Source organism: Mobula birostris, chromosome 17 (assembly GCF_030028105.1).
Source record: "Mobula birostris isolate sMobBir1 chromosome 17, sMobBir1.hap1, whole genome shotgun sequence".
NCBI classification, from domain to species: Eukaryota; Metazoa; Chordata; class Chondrichthyes; order Myliobatiformes; family Myliobatidae; genus Mobula; species Mobula birostris.
In genome coordinates, this window is record NC_092386.1 from 56,722,068 (window position 1) to 56,749,403 (window position 27,336).

Sequence of the window (27,336 nt, forward strand, 5' to 3'; positions counted from 1 at the left end):
GCCCAGGTGGACTAGAGGAGGATACTGACCAGGATGATGGCAGAGCAGAGGTGGCTGAAGTTTCTGGGAATAGATCACAAGGCGCAGGATAGATGTGTCCCACAGAGGAAGAAGTTTTCAAATGACGGGGTAGGCAACTGTGGCTGACAATGGAAGTTAAAGACGGCATAAAAGCCGAAGAAAAGGCATATAAGGTAGCAAAAGTGAGTGGGTGGTTAGATAATTGGGAAGCTTTTAAAATCCAACAAAAGACAACTAAAAAAAGCCACAAGAAGGGAAAAGATGAGATATGAGGGCAGACTAGCCAATAATATAAAGCAGGATTCTGAAAGTTTTTTCAGTTTAATAAAGAGTAAGAGGGTGGTGAGAGTTCATATTGGACCACTGGAAAATGATGCTGGTGAGTTAGTAATGGTGGGCAAAGAAATGGCAGATGAACTTAATGGCTACGTACTCTGCCTTCACTGTGGAAGACACTAGCAGTGTGCCAGTGGTCTGTGAATGATGGGGAGCAGGAGAGAGTGCCATTGCTACTACAAAGGAAATAGTGCTAGGCAAACTCAAAGTGGTAGATGGAATACAGTGCTGGGAAATGTATGATAATGCATTTTGGTGAAAGGAACAATGGAGCAGACTATTGTCTAAATGGTGAGAAGGTTCAAACATCAGAGGTGCAGAGGGACTTAGGAGTCCTCGTGCAAGAATCACAGTAGGTTAATTTACAAATTGAGTTTGTGTTAAAGAAGGCAAATGCAATGTTGGCATATATTTCAAGGGAAATAGAATATAAAAGCAAGGATATAATGCTGAGCCTTTATAAGACACTAGTCAGGCCACACTTAAAGTATTGTCAACAGTTTTGGGCCCCATATCTCAGAAAGGATGTGTTGTCTTTGGAGAGAGTCCAGAAGGGGTTCATGAGGATGATTCTGGGAATGAAGGGTTTAACATATGAGGAGAGTTTGGCAGCTTTAGGCCTGTTCTCACTGCAATTTAAAAGAATGTGGGGGGATCTCATTCAAACCTACTGAATGCTGAAAGGACTAGATAAGGTGCATGTGGAGAGGATATTTCCTATGGTGCGGGTATCCAGAATTAGAGGACGCAACCTCAGAATTGAGGGACGACCCTTTAGAACAGAGGTAAGAGGAATATTTTTAGCCAGAGAGTAGTAAATCTGTAGAATGCTCTGCCACAGACTGGTGGAGGCCAGGTCCGTGTATATATTTAAGGCAGAAGTTGATTGTTTCCTGATCGGTCAGGGCATCAAGGGATATGGTGAGAGGGCAGGTGTATGGGGTAAAGTGGGATCTGAGATCAGCCATGATGGAATGGCAGAGCAGACTCGATGGGCTGAATGGCCTAATTCTGCTGCTATGTCTTATGGTCTTATGGAAGTTATTGGTACATTTAAATCAAATCATCCCTCTCACCGCATATCTTCTGTCATTCCACAGCTATAACCCTCCCTTCACCATGATCATATCCTTGTACCCTTCTCATTTTGGATATGGAGGGTGTCCTATTTAGATTGGCCCTGGTGAACTGTGGCTATCAAGGAATCATTCCACTTTCATCCACTGGCCCAGATTCTGTTGCTATAAATACTGTGGAGGGCAGTTTAGGAGCAAGTTTTGTATGAACTGAGTCTCCAGACTGCAGTGGCCAGCAGCTCAGCCAGATGCACATGGTTTTTAGTTTACCAGTATCCTAGAGGGTGAGGTGGGACACTTTTGCTCTACAAGACTCAGATGAGAGATATGATGAAAATTCCTTGGAAAGGTGTTGAACAGGTCCAGAGCAATGTCTGCCTTGCACACATGTTTGCATGAAATGTCAAGGACCTAAGTCTTTTTTGGCAAAGATATTTACTGAAAATCTAGAGAGCATCCACTTCAGCATGGAGTGTTGTTGAAGATATTACCAGAGTACAACTTCTGAAGGAAGGGATTTCAGCTTTTACTAGCATAGGGAGAGGCCACAAAATGTTTCATCACTTAGGAAAGTTTCAGCCCATTGACGCTGAAGCTCTACCATTGAGACTCAGATGGCTGGTCATCCGAAAATGTCCGGGGTCAAAGTCAAAGTTCAGTTTATTGCTTATTGTCATATGCAGAAGTACATGTATACACACGTGCAATTAAAAGTTTATTTTCAGTAGCATCACAATCAAACAGCATCATATAAGCAGCATTTACAAGAAAAACATATAACAAACATATACACAATATTTTACAAGAACCACAATTAGTCCATTCTAACTTAATGTAATTGCATAGATCTTGTTCATCTGTAGTTTATGTTGTATTTATCCTCCCCTTTCTCCTCTCTTATTTCTCTCTCTCCCCTCTCCCTTCTCCCTCTCCCTCTCTTTTTCCTCTTTCCCTCCCTCTCTCTCTCCCATTCTCCCTCTTCCTCGCTCTCTCCTCTTTTTTCTCTCTCTCCTTCTCCCTCTCTCTCTCCTCTCTCTCACTCTCTCTCACTCTGTCTCCCTTCCTCCCTCTTCCTCACCCTCTCCCTCTCTCTCACTTTCTCCTCTCTGTCTGAGTCCATTTAAGTTACGTTTCTTCCCAGCTGATAGCTAAATCAAAAATCCGTTTTTAGGATTGTGTGATTCCCCAGATCCAGATGTTACATGCTTGGGGTCAATCAGGACAGCTCAGGTTTTCCACTGCTTTGCTGAGTAAATAGAAGGGTTTATGGCATCTGTGATAAGCATGGAACAAAAGTTCTCTTTTGTTTTGGTCTGATTATTTTCCATCTGAGATTTGGCACAGAGAAAAAAATAACAACTTAAAAAAGCCACCTGCATGCCCTCGAGCTACTTTGCTGCCCACACTGCAAAGGTTACTGAGGTCTTTTGGCAGCAAGCTTCAGAGGTGTCCATCATATACATGCAGACCTTGCCATTGATTCACATAGGAATCTGTTTTTTTTAAATATAAGTAGGATTTATGAATAACCAATACTTTTTGGCAATTAGCTTAGATTTAGAAAAGTAAAGTTCTTCAAGAATTAAACAAACTGAAGGTTCGTAGACAGGCAGGTAAATGACATTTAACACCACAGAAATACATAGAAAGAGAGGAGTTGTGTACACAGTAGGGGCTTCTAGTGATTTCATTTATCATTGGTTTCAACTATTTTTGTTACTTTCACCTTTTTGAATGTGGATGATAACATTTCTATTGTTATTAAAATCAGACATCTAGCATGTTGTCCTATCATTCAGAAAAGCCTGGAGTTGGATCTTGTGATATTCAATAGTCCTAAATATAGGTGTCAAGTTAGAACGTTTTGCTGTTTCAGGTATATTATTGGGTGTTAATCTGTATTTTAAATATACAGAGCTTGAAAGGAAGTTATATTGGGCTGTTAAGGAAAGTCATGAGTAGTTTTGGGCTTCAATAGCCTGACTTCAGGTTATTACACCATCTCATTGTGGGTGGTAGCACTCTGGACTGAAGAGCACCAAAATGAGGGCATTGACAAAGTGCTGTGTGTTGTAGTGTTGTGTTGTTGATATTGTGAGAGAAAGGAGCTGATTCATTCTCCAGAGGGTAGGGCATCAGCAACCTCAGGGGCTTGTTTGAATTCTGTGGCCCATTGCAACAGTGTAACTCAAAGCCATAAAGGCAACAATCAATGCTTATGGGAATGACAGTAAACAAACTTCAGCATATCGTTTTCAGCATGAATTTATTTCATTGTTACTTCTGTGACTTCATAATCCTTTTCCCTAAGGAGCTTCTTCAAGAAGAGCAGAGCCAATTCACTTGCCAAAATGTATTGCTCAAATTAACCTACAAAAACAAATTATCTAGTCATCTATTTCATTGCTGCTTTTGTCTCTCTATATCTCTCTTCCCTAAAGAGCCTCTTCAAACTCTTCAGTATGATTAGCCTCCCTGTAATTTGCTCTAATGTATCCTTTGGCACAGAGTCAACTATTTGTTTCATTACACTTGCAAGGCCAATGTTAAATGAGGAGAATAATTAATAGTGGACATTTGCAATGGGTAAAGGAACTCAATGACTATTTTTGCCCCCCAAAAGCATGAAGGTATTATGTAAGGAACATAATTCTTCTTAAGAGATTAATTTGTGGAACTACAACATATTGAATCACATTGTGCCAATGTCCATGATTCTCCCAGGAATATGTGGATTATTAAATGTCAGGAAGATTGCATTTAAATTCCAGACACAAATCATAAACATGACAACTGAAACACATTGTACCCATGCCATACACTTGTCTATAGCCTTGCTAGAAGCTCCGTAATAGACTATCGTCCTAGAATCAGAAGTTTTAGATTTACAGTAAATCCTGCCTTAGGAGCACACTTAAAATTTGGGCTGACTCTCCAGTGTAGTCCTGAGGAAGGGGAATTTCTGCAATATTAAAAGTATGATCCATGCACCAAAACTAAGAGCTCAATTACCCTCTCGGCTTAATATAAAAGTTCATTTACTCTTATATTTTAATTTATGAGAATTTTGGCACCACTGGCAAAGTGGACATTTATTTATCGAACAATAGAGGAGCAGAGGAAATCCTCAAATTAATTTACCAAAATAAGTTACCTGGCCATTTATTTCATTGTTACCTGTGTGGTATTGGCACATACACTTACTTTTTCAGCAGTGGCTATATGTCAAAGGGATTTCAGTGACCCTTTGAGACATTCTGAAATAATGCTAGACAGAGCTCGTTAGAAGGCACTTACTACAGACATCCCACCCTGCAAAAAATCATTTCAGAGAGGTAGCACCACCAATTTGCTGGAGACTCCCGGAACTTCCAGGAGAGGTGGGATGTCTGCAATAGAGTAGCTCCTTAGCAGCTAGCCAGCTTGTTTAAATAACGTTAGCTATGCTAATGAACGAATGACACCTGTTAAACTTACCTCAACATGTCTTTTACAGTATTAACCCACCATGGGTAATAGAAAAGTCACTGTTGCAAACAGTGCAGTGAGCAACACTGTCATTATTTTTGACCCCTATTAGGCAGGGGTACACTTTAGTGTAGTCTGGGGTGACGTATGTTTTATATTTTCTTTTTTTGGAACACTCTGCCATGGCGTGCTCTTGCACTCTCACTCTTGCGCTCTCTTTCTTGCTCACTCTCAAAAAAATCGATTTCCGGGATATTGTATATAATTTGCAGGCATCAGGGAGCCACTATCAATATGCAGGAGACTCCCAGAACTTCCGGGGGAGGTGGGATGTCTGTTACTATCTTTCCACAAAGTAGTATTACAGAATCCATGGTGTGCTTCCAGAAATGAGTCCAAAGTGAAGGACAGGAAAAGATCCAAATAAGTTTATAGAATATGGCTGAAAAAGTGTAAGAGAGCGAATGAAGATGGTAGATGTGTCAAGTAATGCAAGGGCAATTGATATTAAGCTATTTCAATGTGTATGATTGTTAGAAACTTTGTTACAGCTTGAAAAATATCTGTACATCTGTTATTATTCTGAGAGGCTGCAGAGAGATAGAGAGGTATAGATGGGCAAAGGTCTGGCAGATGGAGTACAACATTGGTGTATGTGAGATTATGCACTTTGGAAGGAAAAATAGAAGATCAGATTATTATTTAAATGGTAAAAGATTGCTGCATGCTGATGTGCAGAGGGGCTTGGGAGTGCAAAAGGTTGGTTTGCAGGTGCATCAGGTTATCATGAAAGCAAATGAAATGTTGGACTTCATTGCTAGAGGGATTGAAATCCATATACTTTTCAAAAATGGAGAATATGTTCTGGAATCTCTGTCATGTTACACAGTAACTAGTTGCTAGCAGTTTCATTAATAGAGAATGGCATAGAGGATGTACTAGAAATAATATGATTACTTCTACATGGGGCTGCACAGTTCGTATAGCAGTTAGCTTAACACTATTACAGTGACAACAACACAGGTTCAATTCTGCCATTGTTTGCAAGGGGTTTGTATGTTCTCTCCGATACAGGAGCACAGGTTTCCTCTGGGTGTTCTGGTTTCCACTCACTTTCTAAAGACGGTCACATGGGTATAATGGGGCAGTGCAGGCTCTTTGGGCTGGAGGGGCCTGTTATCGTGTTCAATCTCTAAATAAATTTTTAAAGATACCTGCAATCTTCATCTGACAAACATAGAAATTTTGCAGCACATTACAGCCTCTTTGGCCCCCAATGTTGTGCCCCCATGTAACTTACTCTAGAAACTGCCTAGAATTTCCCTAGCACATAGCCCTCTATTTTTCTAAGCTCCACGTACTTGTCTAGCAGGCTCTTAAAAGACCCTATTGTATCTGCTTCCACCACCACTGCCATCAGAAATTCACCAGATGGGAAACTCCTGGCAGGAACATCCCATCAGGCATGCATCTATATTCTTCAAAGTATTAATCATTAGTAATATCTTTCAATAGCAGTGAAGAGGACATTCATTTATTAACTTTTTTCAATATTCTATAATTTTACAAAACTGTGAAGTCACTACTTTTCCATACAAACAAATGTGATTTAATTTATTTAATAACCTGTCCCAGATAATGTTTTGTCATGATTTTCTACATTTTAAAGGGTTTCAGCTGCAGCACGAGGTAACTAAAATGAATGCAATACAAGTTATTTTCATCTCTCAAGTAAGTCAAAAGTTCGCTGTCACAATTTTCACCCAAACTAGTAATGCAAAATATATCTCACAAAAGAAAATATTACTGTAATTGATGCAAAATTTTGTAAGATGTCAGAAACACTAGTTTAAATTTCTAAGTACTTGACCGTCCTCACGTGGTCATTCTGTGGAGCTCAAGAAGGAAAACCTTTCACCGATGTTCCATAGCAATTTCTGCATGGGCACAATGAGGACCACGGTCTAAATAATGCACTAACATTGGGGCACCTCACTTTCTAAGCACATATCCTTTCTAACTCCATGTTCTGGAAAGGTGAGGGCTAATTGCTTTTTTAAAAGTTTCCAACAAGATACTAAAATGATTAATCCAAGACAACTATTTTTACCTTTAAGACATACCAGGATTTCACTACCGTAAACTTTTAAGGTCCTGGTGTAGATTTTGCACATTCGAAATGCTCATTCATATTGAGTTTCTGAGACAGTTCATGACATCTAAATATGGCCAGTCTTCAACCAAATAGATAAACTTAAAATATGTTGTTCTGGTTTCTCTCTTTTAGGGTGATTTGCAAGATTTACCATATCTGTTTTAAGCTTAACCTTTAAATTTATAATATGAAAATAGCCTATCTATAACCTTTGTGACTGAAGCACTGCATAATTATCATCTTTAAAAAATAAAAACAAGTATGTGTTAGCTTTGGTTTATGAATAAGACTGGATGTAATAATTGAAGAAGTTTTATTGGCCAATGTCCAAATTCAAATTTTGTTCTGGTACAATTGAATTCTGACAAATGTATTACTAGTTTGCCAAGTAATGATCTGCTTGATTCAAGGTTCTGCTTCATCAAATTTTTATCTAGTTCATAAATAAAATGCTTGACAAACTTTTCTTCCCTGTTCCATTTAATTATACAGCAGACTGAACCTGTAACAACATACAAATTAATTAATTAATTATATTTCCTACAGAACAGACTGGATCACCAAAGTATTCTGTCTTTATATTTCGGCTTTTGCAGCTCTATAGGAGATGAGCATAAAGTAGGAGTTGAGTGGTAATACAGTGTTTCTTATTTATGTTTCATATACTTAGGTACAGAGGAGATGTCAGGGGTAAGTTTTTTACGCAGAGAGTGGTGAGTGCGTGGAATGGGCTGCTGGTGACGGTGGTGGAGGTGGATACGATAGGGTCTTTTAAGAGACTCCTGGACAGGTGCATGGAGCTCAGAAAAATAGATGGCTGTGGGTTACCCTAGGTAATTTCTAAGGTAAGGCACAGCTTTGTGGGGTGAAGGGCCTGTATTGTGCTGTAGGTTTTCTATGTTCTATGTTTCTACGTTTTGCCTGGAAGTGCATAGAATATGAATTGGCTAAATGCATTGTAACTCTACGAATGAACTGGAAATGATTCTGCACATAATGACTCATTGCCATGCCAATATTTTGCATTGGGAAATTGCTTTAGCCACAAGTTTGGGTTCAGTGATACTGCTTAAATACTGGCATAGATGGACCCCAATATAATAAGATCTACTCATACAATGGCACAACCTTGAGTTTCAAAGGACACTTCTTATCTTGCATGTATCAGGTATACCTATTCTCTTAAATTTCCACCCCAAATGCAAAATTTACAGAAAGGAACTGTTAGAAATTTAAATAAAATATGGATTGCGAGATATGCTAGAATTGACATCCAAATTTGCAAATGTACTGTGCTATGGAGGTGGGTATTCAGCTGTAATTTTGTTCCTGGCTCTCCGTGGAAGTTGGAGCCAGTTGCTTCCAAGATGGTGGTCTTGACCAGCCCTATGCCAGCACGCCTCAGCTTGTCAGTCCAGATTACTGCAGCTCATGCTGAGGAGGTGTGATCTAACGACTGCCAATGAAAGCTCACAACGTGGCTATATTTCATCTGCAACTTCTTTGGGTGCAAGTAACTGCCCATTTACATTGTTAGCTACAATGGTGTTAAATTGGTAGGGTAGAAAATAAGGAGATGTGGGATTAGGCAATATTTATATGGTTTAGATCTTGATTGGCTGTGTATATATGTTTGGCATGTTGATTTTTGTGTTATGATTTTAATGATTTGTATTGAAGGGGACGTTGAGGCAGTAAATATCAGAGAGAAGGGAAGTGTGCTTAAATGATGATCAGAGTTCTTTATTCATTCTCACTCACATCTGATAGGTTTTTATTAATCTTTGTTTATTATTATCGCCACTGAGAACCGTAAAGAGCTGCTTTTGTAGAGCATAAGACAGATGAGCAAAATTAAGCCATTTGATTATTGAGTCTGCTTCACTAGTTGATCATGGCCGATTTATTATTCTCTCTCAACCACATCCTCCTGCCTTCTTCCTGTAACCTTTGACACCGTTATTAACTGAGAACCTATCAATCTCTGTTTTAAATATAGTCAATAACTTGGCCTCTGCAGCTTGATACACCCTAGTATTCATGAAATCCAACAACTCTAATGTTGTCAATGAGCAAGCATGTAAGAAAGGGAAAATATATTTTCATGTGAAGATGCCATGTGTCTTGGAGGGCACCTTGCCTGCATATTAATAATAACCAAACAATAGCTACCTCAACTTTAATAGAGTTACAGGCCAAGACATTTTCTTGTGATTGGCAGGAAGTTTGAATGAATTGCTTTCATGCTGGCACATGGTTATATTGTGCAGGGGTTGTCTCAGTCTTGGACTTCAGTAAAAGCTTAGGGTACTTCGCAAGAGTGGCAAGTAATTGATTGCTTTCTCTGGAGTAAGTTAAAGCTTGTCTTTGGAGTTGGATAGAATTTTCTTTCACAAACTTGACTTGAACTTTTGTGAATAATAGAAACTCTGTTGCAGCACTTATGTGATGACTGATCTGTTCCTGCAGTTATTGAACCTAAGTGGTCCTGGTTAGTTTCCAGGCAATAGTGACTCCAGGATACTGCTGATATGGAATATTATACCATTTCAATAAAAAAATGTGATAGATTGAGAGGATCTCTAAGCAGTAATGTGCTAATAGCTTGCCACTTATCATTCTATGTCCAAATGGTAGGAGGGCTTTTTATTCTTATTGAGCCTTTATCAAGTGGAGTAGAATTCCTACCTGCACCTCATAAGGTGCAACCTGATGCCACATGAAGTGAAGTTCCTTCCACTTTACTGTCCCTTCTTCCACTTCCTCCTCCTCCTTCTTGCTGCTGCCGCTGTGTCGCAGGCAGAGGCTGTGCTGCAGTTCCCCAGCAGCAATACTGGGAGAGACAAGTGGACCAAGAGGGTCTCTGGAGTTTCATGCAGAATGCCTGCTAACAGGTTCAGTCAGAGGAATCTCATTTTAAGGATCCTGATGCATTCTCCACATGGTTGTCTTTGTGAATATAGTTTGATTCTCCAGTACATGCAGTGTTAAGTGAACTATTTGTCTGTCACCAGAGTTGGAATGTGATGAGCAAGTGATTGCTTCCAGATGACTGAGTATGTGAGCTTTCCGGGTGCATGGAGTTGACCATTATACTATTTTGCTAGTGTTAGTGTTTCATTTGTATATTCAGGGAATGACTGTCTTTTTGATAGTCAATAGCACCACAAGCCTATGTTCTATCGCTTCCACAACCTTTTGGAAGTCCACAGTTTGGGCAATTCAAATGCCAGTGTTTTCCGATGTTCAAGGAAGAGGAAGTAAATTCTCCAGTCCTTGAGCAGAGGAACTCTCATGCAGTGGCAATCCCCAAACTGTGAGGTGTGATACGTATCAGCTGTCTCTTGGAATGACCTAGAGATAAACAAGTTCAGGGTGATAGTGGCCTTCGTTTCTGCAGGGAGGGAAAAACAGACACAGCTGTGTAACTGGAGCTCTTCCTGTAGAAGTTGGCAGAACCCTGTTATCGCTGTCTTTGAATACCAGCCCCTGGATACATTGTTCCTTGGGCAGAAGGAGTTAGGAACTTTGTTTCTAGAATCCTCCAGGCAAAATGCTTTTGGCTGTTGTCCTTCTGCATGAACTGTTTCAGTTAATTAAAGAAGTCCTAACTTCAATAAAGCATAAAAAAAACCTCCTCAAGTATTGCAGTGTAGCCCAGCTGCCCCAAACTACTCTCTTCCAACTGAGTTTTACAAGTAATTGAAAAAATTATTAGGGGCAGGACTTTTTCCTGCTGTTAGAGAATTATGGAGCAATAGTGTGCAGATGCTGTCTCTTTGGCTAATGAGGCCATGTTGACCAGGCTGTCTAGTTAGATAGTCCAAATTTCCTGTGGTTTGCCCAAATCCATCCAAGTCCCTCCCCTCCATGTACTTATCCAAGTGCTGCTTACATGATGCTATTGAACCTACCTCACCCACTTCCTCAGGCAGCTCATTCCATCTACTCAGCACCCCCTACATGAAAAAGTTACCTCTGGGTCCCTTTTACATCTTTTCCCCTTTCACTATAAATCACTGCACCCTTGTGTTGGACTCCCCTATCCTAGGAAAATACTGTTACAGTCCACTTTATCTATGCCTCTCATAACTTTAAACACTTCTGTAAGATCATCCCTCATTCTCCTACATTTCAAGGATTAAAGACTTAGCCTGGCCAACCTCTCTCTATAAATCAGGGCCTCTAATCTTACTAAAATCCTTTTTTTTTCTGCACTCTTTCCAGTTTAACTATATCTTTTCTATAACCAGGGACCAGATCTGTACACAGTACTCCAAGTGCAACCCTACAAATGACTTATAGAACTGCAGCTTTATGTGCCAACTCCAATACTGATGGAAGCCAGTGTACTATACTCCTTTTCCACCACCCTGTCTAGATATGATGCTGCTTTCAATTAACTATGCACCCGTACTTGCCTTTGTTGCAATATACACCCTAGTACCTTAGTGCTAATGCCATTCATAGTATAAATCCTACTCTGATTTGACTTTCCAAAATGCATCAGCTCACACTTAACGGTATTGAAATACATCTGCTATTCCACAGCCCAATTTCATAGCTAATCAAGATCTCCTTGTAATCTACAATAAACTTCTTATATTTATTTATTTAGAGATACGGGACAGAACAGGCCCTTCTGGTCCAACGAGCAGTATTGTCCAGAAACCCAACTTTTTAACCTTAATCCAAACCACAGGATGATTTACGATAAACAATTAACCTACTAACAAGTACATCTTTGGAATGTGGGAAGAAACTGGGGCACCCGGAGGAAACCTACATGTTCACAGGGAGGACGTACAAACAGCTTAGAGATGACACTGGAATTGAACTCCAGTCTTCCTCAATATCAGCAGCACCTCCCAATTTCATGTTATTTGCAAGCTTGCTGATCAAGCCTGGTGCATTCACATCCAAGTCATTTATATAAGTAACAAGTGTTCCCATACCAATCCCTGTAGCATTACCACTAGTCACTGGTCCCCATTCTGAGAAACAGCCTTTAACCACCACCCTCTGTTTCCTCCTCTTTCTTGAGCCAATTTGGAACCCACCTAACAAGCTCTCCTTGTACTCCATGGAACTTAACTTTCCATATCAACCTACTATTTGGCCTTGCTGAAGTCCAAATAGACAAAATCCTCTGTCATATCCTCCCTTACTATTTTTGTTATCACTTCAAACAACTCTAAAAGATTTGTCAGACATGACTTCCTGTGCACAATGCAATGCTGACTCCTCCTTATCAGATGATATCCATTCAAATTCTGGTAGATCTTGTCCCTCAGAATTCCCTCTAGTAACTTCTTCACCATTGATGTCAGGCTAACTGTCCTGTAGTTCACTGGCTTCTACTTGCTACCCTTTTAAGCAACAGAATGACCTAACCTTAAATACAACCAATGACCTGGCCTCCATAGCAGCATGTGGCAACAAATTCCACAAATTCACCACCCTTTGGCTCCACATCTCTGTTTTGAAAGGGTGCCCCTCTATCCTGAGGCTGTACCCTCTTATCCTACACTCTCCCATCATGGGAAACATCCTTTCCACATATACTCTGTTTAGGCCTTTCAACATTCAGTAGGTTTCACTGAGATCCCTCTTCATCCTTCTGAATTCCAGTGAGTATTGACCCAGAACCATCAAACGTTCCTTGTATGATAACTCTTTCATTCCTGGAATCATCCTTGTGAACCTCCTCTGGATCCTCTCCAATACCAGTATATCTTTTCTAAGATAAGGGGCCCAAAACTGTTCACAATACTCAGATGAGGCCTCACCAGTGCTTTATAAAGTGTCGGTATCACAACCTTGCTCTTGTATTCTAGACCACTTGAAATGAATGCTAACATGGCATTTGCCTTCCTCACCACCGACTCAACCTGCAAGTTAGCCTTCAGGGTGTTCTGCACAAGGACTCCCAAGTCCCTCTGCATCTCAGATTTTTGGATCTTATACAACATCCAATGCATCCCCTTTATCTATCCTACTTGAAATCTCCTCAAGGAATTCCAACAGGTTCATCAGGCAGGATTTTCCCTAAAGGAAACCATGCTGACTTTGTACTATCTAGTCCTGTGTCACCAAGGACTCCATCACCTCATCTTTAACAATTGACTCTAACATCTTCCCAACCACTGAGGTCAGGCTAATTAGTCCATAATTTCCTTTCTGCTGCCTTCCTCCTTTCTTAAAGAATGGAGTGACATTTGCAATTTTCCAATCCTCTGGCACCATGCCAGAGTACAATGATCTTTGAAAGATCATTTCTAATGCTACCACAATCTCTAATGCTACCTCTTTCAGAACCCTAGGGTGCAGTTCATCTGGTCCGGGTGACTTATGTGCCTTTAGATCTTTCAGCTTTTTGAGCACCTTCTCCCTTGTAATAGTAACTGCACCCACTTCTCTTCCTTCACACACTACAATACCAGGCATACTGCTAGTGTCTTCCACAGTGAAGACTGACGCAAAATACTCATTTAGTTCATCAGCCATCTCCTTGCCCCCCATTATTATTTTTCCTGCCTCATTTTCTAGTGGTCCTATGTCCCCTCTCATTTCACCTTTATTTTTAACATACTTGAAAAAACTTTTACTATATACTTTGATATTATTTGCTAGCTTGCTTTCATATTTCATCTATTTCCTGCTAATGATTTTTTTAGTTGCTCTGCAGGTTTATAAAAACTTCCCAATCCTCTATCTTCCCACTAATTTATGCTTTGTTGTATGGCCTTGCTTTTGCTTTTGCAATAGCTTTGACTTCCCTTGTCAGCCATGGTTGTAGTATTTTACCATTTGAGTATTTCCTCATTTTTGGAATACACATGTCCTGCACCTTCCTAATTTTTCCAAGAAACCAATGTCATTGCTGCTTTGCTGACATCCCTGCCAGCAGCTTTTTCCAATTTACTTTAGATATAGAAAAACCTACAGCACAATACAGGCCTTTTGGTCCACAAAGCTGTGCCGAACATGTCCTTACCTGAGAAATTACCTAAGGTTATCCATAGCCCTCTAGTTTTCTGAGCTCCATATACCTGTCCAGGAGTCTCTTAAAATACCCTATTGTATCTGCCTCCACCACTGTCGCCGGCAGCCCATTCCACGCACTCACCACTCTCTGTTTAAAAAACTTACCCCTGCTATCTCTGTACCTACTTCCAAGCACCTTAAAACGTGCCCTCTCATGCTAGCCATTTCAGCCCTGGGAAAAAGCCTCTGACTGTCCACATGATCAATGCCTCTCATCATCTTATACACCTCTATCAAGTCACCTCTCATCCTCCGTCGTTCCAAGGAAAAAAGGGCAAGTTCACTCAACCTATTCTCATAAGGCATGCTCCCCAATCCAGGCAACATCCTTGTAAATCTCCTCTGCACCATTCCTATGGTTTCCACATCCTTTCTATAGTGAGGCGACCAGAACTGAGCACAGTACTCCAAGTTGTGTCTGACTGGAGTCCTTCATAGCTGCAACATTACCTCTCAGCTCCTAATCTCAGTCCCATGATTGATGAAGGCCAATGCACCGTATGCTTTCTTAACCACAGAGTCAACTCGTGCAGCAGCCTTGAGTGTCCTATGGACTCGGACTCCAAGATCCCTCTGACCCTCCACACTGCCAAGAGTCTTACCATTAATACTATATTCCGTCATCATATTTGACCTACCAAAATGAACTACCTCACAATTATCTGGGTTAAACTTCATCCGCCACTTCTCAGCCCAGTTTTGCCATCAACGTCCTTTTACTCTTGCAGTTTCTTAACTCAGCCCACAAGGATTCAACACCTTCCGATTGTATGTCATATCTTTCTACTGATTTGATGCCATTCTTTATCAGTAGAGCCACACCAGCCCCTCTGCCTACCTTCCCATCCTTCCAATATAACATGTAACCTCGGACATTCAGCTCCCAACTACAACCATTCTTCAGCCACGATTCAGTGATGGCCACATATGTTGTGAAAATTGTTGTTTTGCGGCAACAGTACAGTGCAATATAAAGAAGTTTCACTGAGTTAAAATAAGGAACTTCCAGAAAGTAAGTAGTGCCTATAGAGAGCAAAATAATGAGGTCATCTTAATGGATTCATGGACCATTCAAAAACCTGATGGCAGAGGGGAAGAAGCTATTTCTAAAATGTTGAGTGCGTGTCTTTAGGCTTCTCCCTGATGAGAAGAAGACACATCCTGGATGGTGACAGTCATTAATGATGGAAAGTACCTTTTTGAGGCATTACATTTTAAAGTTCTCCTCAATGGTGGTATGGCTAGTGCCCATGAGAGGCTGATTCTCTGTAGTTTTTTTAGATCCTGTGCATTGGCATCTGCATACCAAACAGCAATGCAAACAGTCAGAATGCTCTCCATGATACTCCTGTAGAATGCTGACAGATAGATTGTGGAGTCTTTGGTGACATACCAAATCTCCTTGAACTTTTAATAGAATATAGCCACTGGCATGCCCTCTTTGTAATTACATCAATGTTTGCACCCAGGAACTTAAAGCTGCTCATCCTTTCCATTGCTCACCCCCTGATGAACACTGGTGTGTGTTCTCCCAACTTCTTCCTGAAGTCCACAATTAATTCCTTGGCCTTACTGAAGTTGACTGCAAGGTTGTTGTGACACCATTCAACCTATCTTACTCCTATACGCCCATCTTCTCGTCACCATCTGAAATTCTGCCAACAACAGTTGTGTCATTGGCAGATTTATAGATAGCGTTTGAGCCACTCAGTCATGAGTGTAGAGAGAGTAGAGCAGTGGGCTAAGCATGCTTCACTTAAGTGTTCCTGTGTTGATTGTCAGCGAGGAGGGGATGCTTTATGAATATTCTCCTAAACATCTCCACTTGTTTCCTTATCTCTTGAGCAAGCATGCTCTGCAGTGCAATACTTGTTGAACACATGAAAGAGAAGTATTTATCCCACTCATGTCCTGTGAATCAAGACATAGGAAGTCCCACTGTTCCCTAAGAGGACCTACTCTCTCCCTAGCCACTCTTTTTACTTTCAGTATCCACTTAGAACCTCCTGGGATTTCCCTTAATCTTACCTGCAAGATTCATCCCACTTTCTCTTTGCTTTCCTGATTTCCATCTTAAGTGTACCTTAATCTTTTTATAGTCATCAAGGGATTCACTGGTCCCTGACCTCTTAAACCCAATGTAAGCTTCCTTCTTTTTCTTGTCCAGACCCACAGTATTGCACCCTCCCAAGCAGTCCTTCTACATATTGACTCCAGAAAGATTTCTGGACACAGTTCACAAATTCCACGGGTACAAGACCTTAACATTCTGGGTGGCCCACTTAATACCAGTGAAACTAAAATCTTCCACTAATACAACCTTGTTATTCTTACAGCTCTGAGTAATTTCTCTACACATCTACTCTCAGGTTCTTATAGACTATGGGTGGGGGCAGTGTCTGTAATCCAAGTTCTACCCATATACAGTCACTGAATGATTTGCCAAGGGTGCCATTTTGAAGCACTGAGATTACATCCTCCCTTACCAAAAAGCATTGTAACTAGTTGCATCCCTGTGTGGTATGCTGGGGCCACTGTAAAGGATCAGAAAAAGCAGCAGAAAGTTGTAAATTCTGCCAGTTCCATCAAGGCACTTGGATTCCCGAAAAGGGCAGCATCCTTCATTAGGAACTCCCATCACCAAGGCCATGTCCTCTTCTCATTGTTACCATTAGGAAGGAGGTATAGAAGCCCGAAAGGACACACTCAGTGATTCAGGAACAGCTTCTTCCCTTCTGCCATTCAATTTCTAAATGGACATTGAACCCATGAACGCTACCTCACTTTTTTAATGTTACTTCTATTTTTGCACTATTTTTAATTTAACTATTTAATATACATATATATACTTACTGTCATTGACTTACTTATTTTCTTTCGATATTATCATGTATTACATTTTAGCACTGCCGTTACGTTAACGTGATATATGCTGATGATACTAAACCTGATTCTGATTCTGAATGTTTAGTGTCTTTGTTTTGTAACTTGGGGAAGGAGTTGCTTGTTTGACTTAGATGTTTGGTTGATTGTTTCACTGCTTGTTTGTAAATAAATAGTTAACCTGCTTCAATCACGTTAACAAGAGAAAATCTGCAGATACTGGAAATCTGAGAAACACACACAAAATGCTGAGGAAGCTCAGCAGGCCAAAGTGTCCTGCCAAAGGGTTTTGGGCTGAAACATTGGCTGTACTCTTTTCCACAGATGTGGCCCAGCCTGCCGTGTTCCTCCAGCATTTTGTATGTGTTGCACAGTTAACGTGCTTATTAGCAATCAGTGTCTTCTGTCCTACTTACCAAATTCATGAATCTGCTTCCACGTAACACACTTGTATGTCCTGTGGAATAATTCAATCAATGTGTCCCCAGCATCGTAGAAATTTTTAGCTATCATAACTTGTAAATTTCTTTTATGTGTAGTTGCACTTCAGCATGCTAGAGAGTTGCAAATATGTGAGCTATTCTAGAATTAAATGAAAATAAACTCACCTGGAAAGCTGGGGTGAGCAGACAATGCTCTGTGGAAGGCATCAAATCCAGCTTGTCCCACAGTTGTGGGAAACAAACAGTCTTCAAGTGGTGATACCATGTTGTGAGGACTGGCTTGGCGCATAGTTCTAGAAGCTTCACTGTATTGGGGTGGGTAGAAAGTTTGCAACTGGCCATAATAACCTATAAAGAACAGAAGAAAGGAATTATAAAAATTGGCATCACTTTAAGAATTTAGTTACCTAATAGCACACTGAAGGAGCTTATATGACCCCTTGTATCCATGCTAGCTCCCAGCTGAGCAAGTACATTAGTCCCATTCCCTTCTTCTTATTTCCTCATATCCTTCCATATTAATGCTTCTCATCTGCCAATCAACTCCCTTTTGATTATTTTGCCACTTATTTATGCTAGGGGTAATTTCCAACAACCGATTAACCGACCAGCACATCTCCACTGATACTCACACAGTCACATAGAGAATGCGTACACTGAAGGTCAGGATCAAACGTGGGACCCTGGAGCTTTGCGACAGCATTCTAACTGCTGTGCAACCATAATATTTTGTATTTTGCTGCATTTATAAAACAAATTTACCAAATTCTGGATGTTTGTAAGATGCTTCTAACAATCATGCCAAGATGAACTTTACCTCTAGTCTGAGAACATCTCAGCCATTATTTGGTAAATGTGGCAAGGATGGTTATTTGGAATGTCTGTTGTTTGGACAAGATGGTGAAATTTGTGAACTAGTTTTCAATATATAAAAACTGGCATATTTTACTGTGCTAGGCACCAATAAGGAGGAAATGAATCAACATTTAACACTGGGGTAAAACAAAATTTATTTTATTGTCGGCAATTACACAATGACTATTCAAAATAGTACATTCTCTGTATAAATGTTTGAATGGAAAAGTGTTGATCAACTTCAGAGACAACATATCTTTACAATGGCTAAAATCAGCTGTTCTCAATGTTCAGCACAAAATTACAATGAATTAAATGTTACACTTGCTGGAAGTAAACTGTTTTGTAAAAGGTTACAGCTGAGTCCTATTACAAGAGCAAACTATCAAAGCCAAGCCAGCTGGCACAGCCCATCAGATTGGTTATTGAATACATCTTTCACATTGTCTTGCTCTCATTCCACATTTTTGTACCCTTCTACAACTTCCTATTCACAATATACAGAAACTTGAAGTATTATTTGTTGCACCCAATTGTAGCCAAATAACAAAAATCTTTATCATGTGGAAGTAATAGATTAAAGACTTAAGATTAATATTGTCTTGTTCCAGATTAAGTTCAGTGCAAAATGGAGAATATGCAATATTATCAGTCCTGTTGAAGGGATTTGGCCCAAAATGATGACTGTACTCTTTTTTCTAGATGCTGCCTGGCCTGCTAAGTTCCTCCAGCATTTTGTGTGTTGCTCAGATTTCCAGCATCTGCAGATTTTCTCTTGTTCATATACAACATTTTCATTATTTAAACAATAGTGTCAAATCAACAAATTTTTAGAAGTGTATATTTTAATCCCTCCTCTTTTGGTAAAAATTACACTGATATCTTAGCATTAGTTCTCGTATCTGATACTTTATAGTTTCAGCACTCATGTTTTTACATGCTATAGGTCAAATGACAATGATAGCTTAGGCTATGAAATATACATTGCAGAAACGAAAACTCAACAGGTCAGGCAGCACCTAGGCAATTAAAAATTCATTTGTTCACATGCTGCCTGAACTGTTGAGTTTTTCTATCATTTTCTCATTTCATTATCATGAGTTGAATAGACCTTCCTTTTTGTTACCTGTCTCTCCAGCTTGTCTACCTACCTTCCTAATAAGCATCATGTTCTAAACGATGCAGTAGAAGTCCTCAGGACCCACACATCTTTGCAATACTAAATGCCCCTGCCAGAGGGACAAACATACAGAATCTCCTGTTGCTTATATCAACTTGCTCCATTAGCCTTGCAGACTAACCAACTAAGAGAGTCGGCCACTTCTGGACCGCATATAGGACCAATTTTTTGAAAACAGCTGTAAATTCTGATACTGTATTTATATTTGATTTACTTATCTGATTATAAGACATTTCTCAACTGTGTGCCAGCATCAGGAAGCCTTGTTCACTGGCGATGTTTATTAAAACTAATAGATGGAAATTCATGTGCAGAGCACTTGCAATTTTCTAATATACGTAGTTGGCAGTTAAAATATGAAAACATTTTCCCGAATCCCCACCATAATGAGTGTCAGATTAAACCACAATCCTGTTCTTCTCAGTGATTCACTCAGCCAGAAATTTCTCTGTACTCTTGAACTCTAAAAACATTCAGTGGGAATAGATTGCTCCTGCAGAGGTTGCCCATCATTACCTAATGCAAGGATAGGGAAATTCTCAAAAGTTGGAACGTAATTGATTCAATGAGTGATGAGTGACAGATAGCCCTGTTTTCCAACCTGCAAAAAATGTTAACTACCAGCTTTAAAAATTGTACAGCTTTGAAACTGGCCATTTGGTTGAACATATCTATAGTATGTTGACCATTGGACTACATCTATACCAATCCCATTTGATCCACAGACTCCTATTGCTTGGTAACACACAAGCTTAATCGATGCTCTCAAGTGTTAAGAGTACTTGCCTTCACATCTTCTCAGGCAGTGTGTTCCAGATTCCAACAAATCTGAACATCTTGCCTATCACCTAATATTCACTCCCTCTTGATTTAGATAACTTCACCAAGGGGAAAGGATTCTACCCTATCTACCTTTTTCATAATTTTGTATCCCTTTATCAAGTCACCCCTCAATCTCCTCAGCTCCAGAGAGAAATAAAAATCATCTCTCCCACAACTATGTTCCAATCCAGCCAACATTCTGGTGAATCTCCTCTAAATCCTCTCCAGTGGAATCATGCCCTCCTTTTAGTGAGCAGGCCAGAACTGCACACAAGACTCCTGATGTGGCCTAACCAATTAATTTAGGAAGCTGTTATGACAAGCCTGGACTGGTATTCTATGGCATAGCCAGTGAAGACAAGTATCCCTTATGTTTTGATGCCTCAGCACCTCCCTTAACATTTGGATCTTTGATCTCCTGATCAATAGACTGCAATCATTAAGGATTGGCAGTAACACCTCTACTGTGATTATTCTCAGCACTAGTATCCCAGAAAGTTGCATCCTCAGTCCTCTACTCTACTCACTGAAGTACATTCATGACTTGTGGCCAAAGTCTGCTCTAAATACAGGGGTTCCTTCCTGGAGTCCACAGACCCCTCGGTTAATGGTAGGAGTCCCTGGCATACAAAAGGTTGGGAACCCCTGATCTAGAAGTTTACAGATGATACTGCTGTAGTGGGCTGAATCTCAAATAACAATGAGTCGAACTACAGGAAGAAGATAATGTCTAGTGAGATGATATCATGACAACAATCTTTTCCTCGATGTTAGCAAAACAAAGGAGCTGATTATTGACTTCAGGAAGGGGGAGGGGCATATGCTACTGTTTATATTAATAGTGGTGAGGTTGAGAGGGCTTAGAGCTTCAAGTTATTCAGAGTGAACATCACCAATAGCCTATCCTGTTCCAACCACATGGACGCCATGGCCAAGAAAGCTCACCATTGCTTCTAATTTCTCAAGAGGCTGAAGAAATTTGGCATGTCACCTTTGCCCCTCTCCATAGAAAGCATTCTAACTGGATGCATCATGGCTTGGTATGTCCCGCCTACGATCACAAGAAAATGCAGAGTTGTGAAAACAACTCATGACAGCACAGCAACTAGCCTCCCTTGCAAGGGCTTTGTCTACATTTCTCGTTACTTTGGTAAGGTAGCCAACATAATCAAAGACCACACCCCCCGGACATTCTCTCTTCAACCTCTCCCATTAGGCAGAAGATGCAAAAGGCTAAAAGCATATATCAAGAGCCTCAAGGACACCTGCTATTATACGACTATTTAACCGTTACCTTGCATGAAAAAAATGGACTTCACCTCACAATCTATAGTGCTATCGGCTTTCACCTTACTGTCAACAAGCACTGCACTTTATTTTGTAACTGAAACACTCTATTCTTCATTCTTTTGTTGGTACGCCTTGTTATACCTCCATACATGTTGTAATGAAATGACAACAGTGTACTGAAGTAGTACAAGGTACAGCAACAACAGAGTAGATGGTACACTAGGCATGTTTTTCACTATATCTCATTATGTGACAATAATAAACCAATTTACTTTCTTCACTACCCTATCTGTGCTGCCACTTTCAAGGATGTATGGACATTCTCAAAGGCCCTACTATTCACACTGTACATCTTACAAATACAGTACCTATGAAAAGTATTCATTCCCCCCAGAAGTTTTCATGTTTTATTGTTTTACAACATTGAATCACAGTGGATTTAATTTGCCTTTTTCAACACTGATCAACAGAAAAAGACTCTTTCGTGCCAAAGTGAAAACAAAACTCGACAAAGTGATCTAAATTAATTGCAAATGAAAAACTCAAGATAATTGATTGCTATTCACTCCCTTCATGACAGTATTTAGTAGGTGTACCTTGGGCAGCAATTACAGCCTTGGGTCTGTGTGAATAGGTCTCTATCAGCTTTGCACATCTGGACACTGCAATTTTTCCACGTTCTTTACAAAATTGCTCAAGCTCTGTCAGAATACATGGGATCACGAATGAATGACCCTTTTCAAGTCCAGCCACAAATTCTCAATTGATTGAGGTCTGAACTCTGACTTGGCCACTCCAGGACAACAACTTTGTTGTTTTTAAGCCATTCCTGTGTAGCTTTGGCTTTATGTTTCTAGTCACTGTCTTGCTCGAAAGCTAATCTTCTCCCAAGTCACAGTTCTCTTGCATACAGGATTTCCCTGTATTTTGCTACATTCATTTTACCCTCTACCTTCACAAGCCTTCCAGGGTCTACTGCAGTGAAGCATCCCCAAAGCATGATGCAGCCACCACCATTCTTCATGGTAAGGATAGTGTATTTTTGATAATATACGGTGTTTGGCTTATGCCGTACATTGTATTTAGTCTGACAGCTAAAAATCTCAATTTTAGTTTCACAGACCATAGAACCTTATTCCAGCTGACTTCAGAGTCTCTTACATGCCTTCTGGCAAACTCTAGCTGAGATTTTCTGAGAGTTTTTTTTTCAACAGTGGCTTCTCTTTGCCATTCTCCCATAAAGCTGTGACTGGGGAAGCACCCACCCGAGCAACAGCTGTTGTATGCGCAGTCTCTCCCATCTCAGCCACTGAAGCTTGTAACTCCTCCAGAGTTGTCATAGGTCTCTTGGTGGACTCCTTCACTAGTCCCCTTCTTGCATGGTCACTCAGTTTTTGAGGACAGCCTGCTCAAGACATATTCTTTCCATTTCTTGATGATTGACTTAAGTTTACTCCAAGGGATATTCAATGACTTGAAAATTTTCCTGTACTTGTCTCCTGACTTGTGCGTTTCGATAACCTTTTCCCCAGAGTTGCTAGAATTGTTCTTTTGTCTTTTTGGTGTAATTTTTGCCTGGATGCTGACTCACTGACAGTTGGACCTTCCAGACACAAGTGTTTTTACTGCAATCAATGGAAACACCTTGACTGCACACAGGTCTCCAAAATCAGACCTTCATTTAACTAATTATGTGACTTCTAAAAATACTTGGCTGCACCAGTGATGTCTTATTAAAGGGGGTGAATGCTTACACAATCAATTTTTTGTGCTTTATAGTTGTAATTAATTTAGATCACTATGTGGAGATCTGTTTTCACTTTGACATGAAAGAGTCTTTTTCTGTTGATCAGTGTCAAAGAAAATCAAATCCACTGTGATACAATGTTGTAAAACAATATAACATGAAATCTTCTAAGGGGGTGAATACCTTTTATAAGCACTGTATTTGACTTTCCAAAATGTATCAGATTGAAATTGTCAGAAATAATTTCCTGCTCAGTTTTTCAGACAACAATATCATGAGATCATCTTTATCACTATCTTCAACAACACAAATTTTGTCATCTACAAACTTACTTATATCTCTTACATTAAAACTCAAATTATTTATTACAGATGTCAAGATCCCAGCATTAATTCTAGCACTAACACTGGTCACAGACTTCCAATCAGAAAAGCAGCCTTTCATCACCACTCTCTGCTTCCTTTATTACTAGGCCCAATTTCAATCCAATTTTAGCAGCATCCCTTAGATACGATGGGTTCGAACTTTCTGGACCGGTTATAGTCAGTCATTAGGTTGGACATTCTAATCCATTATGAATGATCATAGAGATAATTAACTACATTCCTCCAGAATTATTTGAGTTTATAATAAGAACGTGATACTTCAGTCTTGTCAAAGTTATTTTGCCATTTGGCTTTTAGGCTTTAATGTTACAATTCAATAAAGTTTCTATCAAGTATACACCAAAGTCTTCCAAGGCAGAGATATGAGGATCAACAAGCAAATTATATCCCTAACAGGTGAAACTGAATGGTGGGAACATGATTCTCTAAAATTTGGATGTATGTATTTTTTAAATAGATAATGTTATGCAAATCAGCTAAAAGGAAGCTGAATGTAGAATTAGTATGGTCTGTGCAAATACCTGATCAATATCAAATTAAAATGTAGGACGGCAGATCTTTTTGCCAATACAGGAGATTCTGTAGATGCTGGAAATTTTGAGCAACACACAAAATGCTAGGGGATCTCAGCAGGTCAGCCAGCATCCGCTGATTTCAGTGGATGGGAAGACATTGGAGTCCATTATTAAGGATGAGGTTTCAGGGGACTTGGAGGCACATGATAAAATAGGCTGAAGTCAGCATAGTTTCTTAAGAGAAAAATCTTGCCTGACAATCCTGTTGGACTTCATCAAGGAAATCACAGACAGGATAGACAAAGGAGAGTCAGTGGATGTTTACTTGGATTTTCAGTAGGCTTTTGACATGGTGCTGCACACGAGGCTGATAAACAAGTTAAGAGCCCATGGTATCACAGGAAAGATGCTATCATGGATAGAAGATTAGCTGACTGGCAAGATGCCATGAGTGGGAATAAAGGGATCCTTCTATGGTTGGCTTCTGGTGACTAGAGGCGTTCTGCAGGGGTTGGTTAGGACTGCTTCTTTTCACACTATATGCTAATGATCTGGATGATGGAATTGATGGTTTTGTGGCCAGGTTTGCTAATGATACAAAGATGGGGGGAGAGACAATATTGTTGAGAAAGCAGGGAGTCTGCAAAAAGATCTGGATAGATTAGGAAAATAGGCAAAGATGTGGCCTATGGAATACTTTAGTAGGGAAGTGCATGGTCAAGCACTTTGGTAGAGGGTACAAAGGCATAGACTATTTTCTAAATGGGGAAAGAAATTCAGAAGCCAGAGATTGTTGACCTCAGAAGGAGTAGCGGACTGCACGGCCCCATTTACATCGGCGGTGCGCAAATGGAACAGGTCAAAAGCTTTAAGTTCCTCAGGGTCAATATCATAAATGACCTGACTTGGTCCAACCAAGCAGAGTCCACTGCCAAAAAGGCCCACTAGCGCCTTTACTTCCTGAGAAAGCTAAAGAAATTTGGCCTGTCCCATAAAACCCTCACTAATTTTTATAGATGCACCGTAGAAAGCATTCTGCTAGGGTGCATCACAACCTGGTATGGAAGTTGTCCTGTCCAAGACTGGAAGAAGTTGCAGAAGATCGTGAACACAGCCCAGCACATCACACAAACCAATCTTCTGTCCTTGGACTCACTTTACACCGCACGCTGTCGGAGCAGTGCTGCCAGGATAATCAAGGATACGACCCACCCAGCCAACACACTTTTCATCCCTCTTCCCTCTGGGAGAAGGCTCAGGAGCTTGAAGACTCATACGACCAGATTTAGGAACAGCTTCTTTCCAACTGTGATAAGACTGCTGAACGGATCCTGACCCGGATCTGGGCCATACCCTCCAAATATTTGGACCCGCCCCTCGGTTTTTTGCACTACCTTACTTTCCCTTTTCTATTTTAGGGGTTGTGGTAAAGGAGTTGGGGGAGTGTTGTCTTGGACCAGATGGCACATCCCTTCAGAAGAGAGATAAGGAGGAATTGTAAGTAAGGGTGTCAAAAGTTATGGGGAGAAGGCAGGGAAACAGGGTACAACGGATGATAAATCAGCCATGATAGAATACTGGATCAGACTCAACAGACTGAATGGCCTATTTCTGCTTCTCTGTCTTATGGTCTTAAAAATCACAAAATATTTCTTTTATGTACATATTTTCTTTCCCAATTGCTGTTTGGAGGGAAATAAAACTGGCAGATCCTGTGATGTTTGCAGTAAATGAGAAACAAGCAAATAGAGATTGTAGTCAAATGTGTAGGGTGGCAGCTACTATTGACAATTTCAGAAACAAAGGTTGCTTCAAGAGAATATTTGCTCTGTTTATCTTCTACTGGTTGGCTGGTAGCACAGTGAGATCAGCGCTGGCTCGAGAATGGGGGTTCTCGAGTTCGATCCAGTGACAGACTGCTCCCGAGCGCGCCCTCCATCCACACCGGGTTGATGTCGAGCTCGCAACTCGACCTCGTAAAAAAAGAACTCCCACCTCCAGTTTAAATTCCCATACAGAATATTGTGGAGGATCAAATACCCAACACCCAACACTATCATGAAGGACATGACAATGTTGATCTCTGGTCAAGTTTTGTTTGATATACATCATTTTTTTCATCGTAGAGTTTAAAAAAATGTACTGCTTTCTTAAACTCCGGATTTATCAAGTGCAAGTCATTAAACTAGGTTAAGTATGATTTTACATGTTCTTCTTCTGCTGTATGTATGATGAAAATATCACATCACAAATATGACACATGATGTGCCAGTCAATTTTTCTTTGAGTTAACACAGTGAACAAGTAATTGGTCTGACTACACATAGATTAGCTAGTCATCTGACTGGAGTAAACAGCTCTGTTGTGAAGGAAAGAATTTGTTTAGTGGTGATTTTCATGTCCTCGGATCATCAGGCATAATGCAGAGAACAAAGAAGTGCTTAAATATAGTCAGTATCATAATGTACAGAAATAAAATAGATAATTTACTTACACCAATATTTGACAATGATAATTGACTTAAACAGTCAATGAGTGAGGTTTAGTGTGGTTGGTTGAGGGATAATCATTGGCTGGGACTTTCAATGTCCCATGAGATCTTCTATAACTATTCAAGAATACAGTGATTAATATTTTTTTGCCAACTTGAACACAATATTTTGCATGAGGAAGGATAAAATTTCATGTCTCAACTAAATGAGATGTTGTAGTTGGGTGCAGATGGGACTGCAGGTACAGCACTGAAGGCAAATTTGCTTGTTTCCGTAAAGCTGAACTGCAAGACAGTATATTGAGTTCATCTCTTGTCTGGTATGTAGAACCATGGCCCGGAAGTTCTTGATGTAGGATGTGTGATGAATCAAGACAATTCTCCTAGAGTACCAGATCATTGACCTTGTTAAAATCATTAAGACAACTGGGTGCTTTGTTCAAAGTCACAAGAAGGAACTAAGAGCAAATGAGATACTCTGTGACACTAGAACTGTTAGATAAATATAGGTGCCTTGGATTTTTTAAAAATTCAAGACTGGTCCAAGTGTAGAGTCTATGTAGATTATAATCAGATAGGTCATCTAAAGTTATTACTTTGCATTGCCCCTTTTGCAATGCA

General features: G+C 40.1%; 1 protein-coding gene across 3 annotated transcripts in view; it reads right to left on the bottom strand.

The window, feature by feature from the left end:
• LOC140211696 (zinc finger protein GLIS3-like) overlaps nucleotides 1–27,336 on the bottom strand; it is a 496,720-nt gene that overhangs the window by 15,522 nt on the left and 453,862 nt on the right. For 2 of the 3 annotated variants that reach the window (XM_072281766.1, XM_072281767.1), the window contains exon 10: nucleotides 17,595–17,777. In XM_072281766.1, the coding sequence (XP_072137867.1) occupies nucleotides 17,595–17,777 (183 nt within the window). Of the gene's footprint in view, nucleotides 1–17,594; nucleotides 17,778–27,336 lie in introns of those variants that run through there. The other variant, XM_072281769.1, reaches the window with a different exon arrangement.